Here is a 6000-nt window from a genome sequence, read left to right as displayed (position 1 = left end):
CCCGGGGCGAGCGCCGGCAGGGGCGGTCGGAGCGCTTCACGTGGCCCTACTCGTCTCCCCAAATCCTGGGGTCTCCCGCGGTTCCTGTGCACAATTTTCAGCTGGACTTTACAAGCTATGGAGTTGATAGCAAGGAGTGTTGCGCTCCGGGGTTTTCTGCAAATGCGGCTCTACAAAATGAACTGTTAGGCTACAAAACGAACTGTTAAGCCTTTTGTATTTTCTTTTCCGGTAAATCGCAATACCGAAAAGAAAATTACTTTTCTTTCCGTTATGATAATGCAATTAATAATTTAGTAAAAAAAGAAAATAATTAGATGGTTTGAAAGCAAGGTAATAGAATAAGTGTGTACATGTATGTGTGTACATGTCTTTTCTGTGGTATTTTACAAGAGAATAGCAACTTTAATTGTATGCCACAAACGAGGTAACTCGTTATAATAGAAACCGGTTCCTTTGTTGCACGAAATGAGAAAATATAATTCAGAAGTCCTTTTAGATTAATGTACTGGAATCATATAGAAGTTTTGTACGGTGTACTTGTGATAGGAGGAGACAGGTATATCACCTGAGTTTTTAAAGATTAACTTCAAGTAGTGTATGTATCCGGAGCAAGGACATTAGCAGAGCCAAAGATTCAGTATTTACCACTTTCAGTGATTTGCTTACAAAAAGTGAGCCATAGGAAAATATGTAGCTTCTTTAATTAAAATGATATATAATCTCATTTATCAATACATAAGCTAATCTAGCCTGAGATTTAGGGAGATTTCTCGTATGAGAAATAATTGGCTTTTTTTATGAATAATCTGTATTTTCATGTTTTTGTCTTACGTATGTATGCCAGTGTCCTGACCTTCAGGAAGCTTTTGGAAAAGGCTACCCAGCTGGGCTGAATTAGTGCTCTTGGGCAGCGCTGTGGCTTCAGAGCGAAAGCTTTGTAGAATGTCATCTCCCCTTCTTTTAGAGCCCTAATTTCCATGGCAAACTGGTGCGGGGATGCTTGCTCTGGGTATTGAATTTATATTTGCGTTTACCAACTGCCCTTTCCCACTCTTTTCAGACTTCTTATTTCTTCCAGAAAAAGTTCTATTTTATAAAAACATGGGCTTTGAAAAGCAGACTGGAGCCAAGGCAGGAGGTTTGCCATTGCTGTGAATGGCAGGCGCTGTTCCCATCTGACCCCTCTGATGACATCCCTCTGAATATCCCCACTGGTTTTAGGAGGCCTGTCCAGCTGGCAGCCTGTGGCCCAGTTCTCTTCCACAGAATAATTCTGGCCGGCTCCCACATGAATGTGATTTTCTCCTAACTTGCCTGCGCATAACCGTGCAAGCTGCCTCTCTGCTCCTGTACTTCGGGAATGTGGCACAACTTGCCTGCAGAGATGTGCTGATAGTGACATTTAAGCATAGATGCTACACTGTAGCTTAGCCTTCAGAAAGATAAATCTTTCCACAGTCACCACCACCATTTTGCTCTCTAAAAAAGAATACTAGAAATTCCTTCAAGTGCTAAGAATCTTTTTTTTTTAACAGGTCTCAAAAATGGCTTTCACAACTGGCAGTGTGCTGTTTTTCTCAAAAATAGTCCGATAAAACGTTGTCAAAATCACCTTCTAGACTAGAAGAAAGGCAAAGTTAATTACCTAGGCTCTAAAATATAATATATATTAACTAATCATGCACATTAGAAAGTCAGCACTAGATGTTTTATATTTCTCTCATGTATCATTTGTTGGTTTTCTGTTTGCAAAGTGTTTCATGATTCATTACTTTCATGATATTGTAATTTCATGTTGGATGCTGCCACTGGAATACTATACAAAACTCACAGCTGTAAATGATTTGAATCTTGTCCAAATGTAATGTGGTGAGTATTTTGGAGTAAGACTGGGAGATCATTTAATATTTTGCTTTATAATTAATTTAGAAGTAGTTTTAAATAAGTGATACATTAATTCTAGGTTACAGAACAGAAGCACGTTCTACAGTTTTTTCCTTACATTAGTAGCATTATTCTTATATGCCTGTGATTTCTGATATGTATCAGGTTTCTAATAACAAAGTCTTTTTTTTATTTTTTTCCATAAACTGCAGAAACTATGCCTGTTCCAGACCAGCCCTCGTCTTCTGACAAGACAAGTTCTCTTAGTCCTGTGTTGAACACATCCAATGGCGATGGCTCTGAAACTGAGACAACCTCTGCCATTCTAGCTTCAGTTAAAGAACAGGTATGCAAGTGTTGCATCTGCAGGCTAGAAAACAGTAATATCATTTATTGTTTTTTTAGAAAGGTTTCATAGATGGTATCTGAATAATTTTGTTCACAAATGCATATTGCAAAGAATGTTAAATATTTCTTCATGTCTTAGTATACTTCCATTTGCTGTCTTACAATGAGTTTAATAAATTTTAAAGGATTTGTTCATTTTATTCTCCACTTCCACGCTGTACTGTGAATGGTGGTTTTCAGAGACCTCTCCTTTTCTTGTTGGCAATCTGCATGTGGAGTTACAGCATACGGGCATGGCATATATGAACCATAGAGAAATGAGTAGTTATGGAGAAGATGTGTTATCCTAGACTTTTTAGTTGAAAAGGTTTATAAGAATCCTAGGATTTTAACATTTAACATACATGTGTTTTGTTTTGGGTGGTTTTTTTGTGTCAAACTTGATATGAGATTATTTTAGGGCAACATTGGGTAGGGACAGAGTCTTTCAGCCTTGGGTGATTAAAACCAAAAGTATTAGAAATTTTTGAAGGAAAGGTCTTTAGTGTGATTGTCTGCTTGATTCTACTAAGACAGATTTGGACATTTTAACGTAAATTTTTGTGGGCAGAGTGTCTGAGATTTTGCTTAGTGCCTCTTTGTATATCCGGAGTTGGTTAATATTCCAGTTTATGAAAACACCTGGTCTCTGTTGCTACCTCATTTGGCTCAACAGCAGCAACAGGTATCCCAAAGAGAGACATTAAAAGATAGCTGCTTTTAGTCAGCTTTCTCCTTGCTAAAGGTGTCTAAATTGGTTCTGTGATTATAAAGCAGTGATCTTTCCCTGCCCAAGACATTCACTGCTTCTTTACTAAAATTAATGCATGAATTCAGCTTATGATATCTAACACCATTGGAGTAATAGCTGTTGAATCATTGGGCTTTTATAAAATTGTGACATTGCTCTTCATTTTTTCTCTTTGATATGTACCAGTTCTCTCATTTGGGTGTTAAAGGTTAGTCATATTTTCTGGTTCTGAAAAAAGGAGTGCAAGAAAGAAAGGTTGTAACGTGGAGTTTTGTCTTAAGGTTTATGGCACGTTGTTCTATTGGAATTATCCATGGTTTAGATGTTTGTATGCCTATTCCCTTCCAGGGCAATAGCATTACTTGGGCATGTACCAGTGTTTCAGACTGTGTTGCTGTATTATTTTGAAGAAAAGTACCTGCCTTAGCTTTTGACTCTCTGATGCTGAAAAAAATGTACAGGGAAGTTACACAGGTAGAAGATATGCTGCACGTGCCTGTTAGGGTGTGAAACACAGTATTGAATAGTGAGAAGTCCTTCTCTGTTGTTGGGTTTTGTGTTGAGACTGCTAGTTTATACCTGGTCATGTATTTTGCAACTGAACCTCCCACCCCCATATATCAGTGAATGGAGTACTAGAGGGAATCAGTGCTGAATCCACTAGCTGAAAATGATTTTAAGTGGTAAAATATTAGCAAAGCTATTTCTGATTCCTGTGAACCACAGCAAAAAGGAGCCTGTAATAAAGGAGTTTTGCATTCCCTTATCACCAAGAACAGCCTGGCCAGCTAACCTAAGGTACTGTTGACTAACAAGATAATCTCTTGAATTGAATTACTGTGGTACAGGGTACCAAAATTTCACAGGTATTCTCCTAAGTAAATTCTTTCTTGACAGGTGATGTCTAGTCAGACCTGTCTTGTAGCTGGAAGACTGTACTAAGCTCAAAAATGAGACTGATTCTTTTTTGGATCTGAATGCATTCCTCAGAGTAGATGGTGACTTCAGTAAATGTGGCTTAATGGCACACATTTATGTTCAGCCACACTCACTACTGAGAAAGCCATGTAACTCCAATATTCTTTTTTTTATTTTGTAGTAAAGATTTGAAAGACAAAAACCAAACCAAACCAAAAAAAACAAACCTGCTTTTGGGCTTTTTCTATTCCCCACATTACTGTGTGTTTTGACAGACTTCCATTATTTAGTGTTCTGTTGGAAGAATTCTAGATAAGGCCACCATCCTGTGCTTCAGGCAGGTGCAATGCGTTACGCTGATTCTGCGTTAGGGGGAGTATATGAAGTATGTTTCTAATTGACTGTTCAGATGGGTAGCCCTCTGCTTTTTAGAAGAAGGAATGACTTACTTTACTGCCTGGTATGTGATTTTGCTTTATGTGCCCTTTGACTATACCTGAAAATATACCTAGCGTTTTAGAAATACGGACAATTATTAAAAATTACTGCTAGTAAAGAAAAAAGATGATTGAGTTCATAACTAAGGTATGTTTAAATAAATCAAATATGTTAATGTTTTCTTTATCTGTGGTGATGCTTAACTTTAAAAAGTTTCCATACTTTTTTAATTCTCTTGGAACGCTTGTGGCAACTTCATATGTTACTTCTCATGAAATAACTAGAACAGTGTCTCTAAGTGACTGCAACAGAGTAAACTGCGGGATTTATGGTATTGATGACTGTAATGGGTGTTTGCAATCTTTGAAGAGGGCAGGTTATGGGAAAGAAGGGACAGAGAAGTTGTCATAGATGTTATCTTTATTTGCTCTACTTACATTTCCTATGTGAAATGTAAATGATTTATTCAGAAAATCTGAAGCTTTGCTGTGCTTAGTTTGAAGAACACATACCCCTATTCTGTCCTGTTTTGAGGAACAGATTTATTGGGTCTAAAAAATTGTGCTTGATATGTTAAATGTAAAGTGGCATTCATGCTGGTCATGACTGGATCAGAAGATTTAGCGATGTGCTTTTCACGGTGGGGATTTCTGTCAAAATAGAAAGTAAAGCCTGTATTTTGTTGCTGAGGTGTTAGGTTGATTTTAGGAAATTCAAATCCTGAACTCTTTGCCTTAACGTTTAAGCCATTTTATTTGTGTTTTACCTCTGGACAAGTGTGCTGAATTGCTTTCGGGTTTCAGACTTCTGAGATGCAATTGAGAAGATGTGGTGGATAAGGAATATGAATCCATTTTTTTCCCCTTGCTGCTAACTTTCTTAAGGTCAGCAGGCACTGCTGGAGGGAAGGTCAGGATCATACAGCATATGTCTAAGAAATCGTGAGATGCCAGGCAGTGAGCTTTGGCTTAGGTGTTTTCAAGCTGTCCTCATGAAGAGGAAAGGTTAATAACTTCTGTGAAAGTGAAAGCTGTTGGGTTTTTTTGGTGGGTTTTTTGTTTGTTTGTTTGTTTGTTTTGAGACAGTCAGGATCAAGTTCTTAAAGAGAAATCATCAAGTAGTGTTAACAACTAGACAAAGAGTTTCAGTTTTCCATGCTGTATAAAATGTGGTTAAATATCTGTGTATGAAGAAGGATTTTTTTTCTTTCTTATGATATACTGGCAAACACATTTGGCCCAATGCTTCATTGGTTTTAGAAAACATAAGGCCATTTCTGTTTCTGCTTTGTCACCTGCTTTTGTATCTGTAAATATGGGCAGAATTCTTCAAGAGAGTGAAATATCAGGACTCAATGATTAGTGAGAACATATGTGACATATACAACTATTTCTTCTGCAAAAAGCATGATATGTTTCTGATTGGGAATTTCCACCTGTGCAAGTGACTTCTCAGTGTTAAAAAATTCCTGGGAAGAGAGCTATTGATAATGCTGCTTTGAAGGTAGGAAGAGCTGCTGGAGAACCGTTTGAGTAAATACGTAGTAAAGCTGATGCTTTCCCTGGAAGTCTCCAGATGTTCACAGTACTTTGGTTCTTGGCACGCAGAAACTGCTCCCT

General features: G+C 37.7%; 1 protein-coding gene across 1 annotated transcript in view; it reads left to right on the top strand.

Moving 5' to 3' along the window:
* The first annotated feature begins 2104 nt into the window (after positions 1–2104).
* CTNND2 (catenin (cadherin-associated protein), delta 2) overlaps positions 2105–6000 on the top strand; it is a 538576-nt gene continuing 534680 nt past the window's right edge. The window contains exon 1 of the mRNA XM_010571474.1: positions 2105–2233. Within this exon, the coding sequence (XP_010569776.1) occupies positions 2105–2233 (129 nt within the window). The remainder of the gene's footprint in view (positions 2234–6000) is intronic.

This window comes from Haliaeetus leucocephalus, unplaced genomic scaffold (genome assembly GCF_000737465.1).
Source record: "Haliaeetus leucocephalus isolate CR32 unplaced genomic scaffold, Haliaeetus_leucocephalus-4.0 Scaffold328, whole genome shotgun sequence".
In the NCBI taxonomy this organism is placed as follows: Eukaryota; Metazoa; Chordata; class Aves; order Accipitriformes; family Accipitridae; genus Haliaeetus; species Haliaeetus leucocephalus.
The sequence above is the reverse complement of the archived record's forward strand: the minus strand, read 5'-3'. Positions and strand labels throughout refer to the sequence as shown.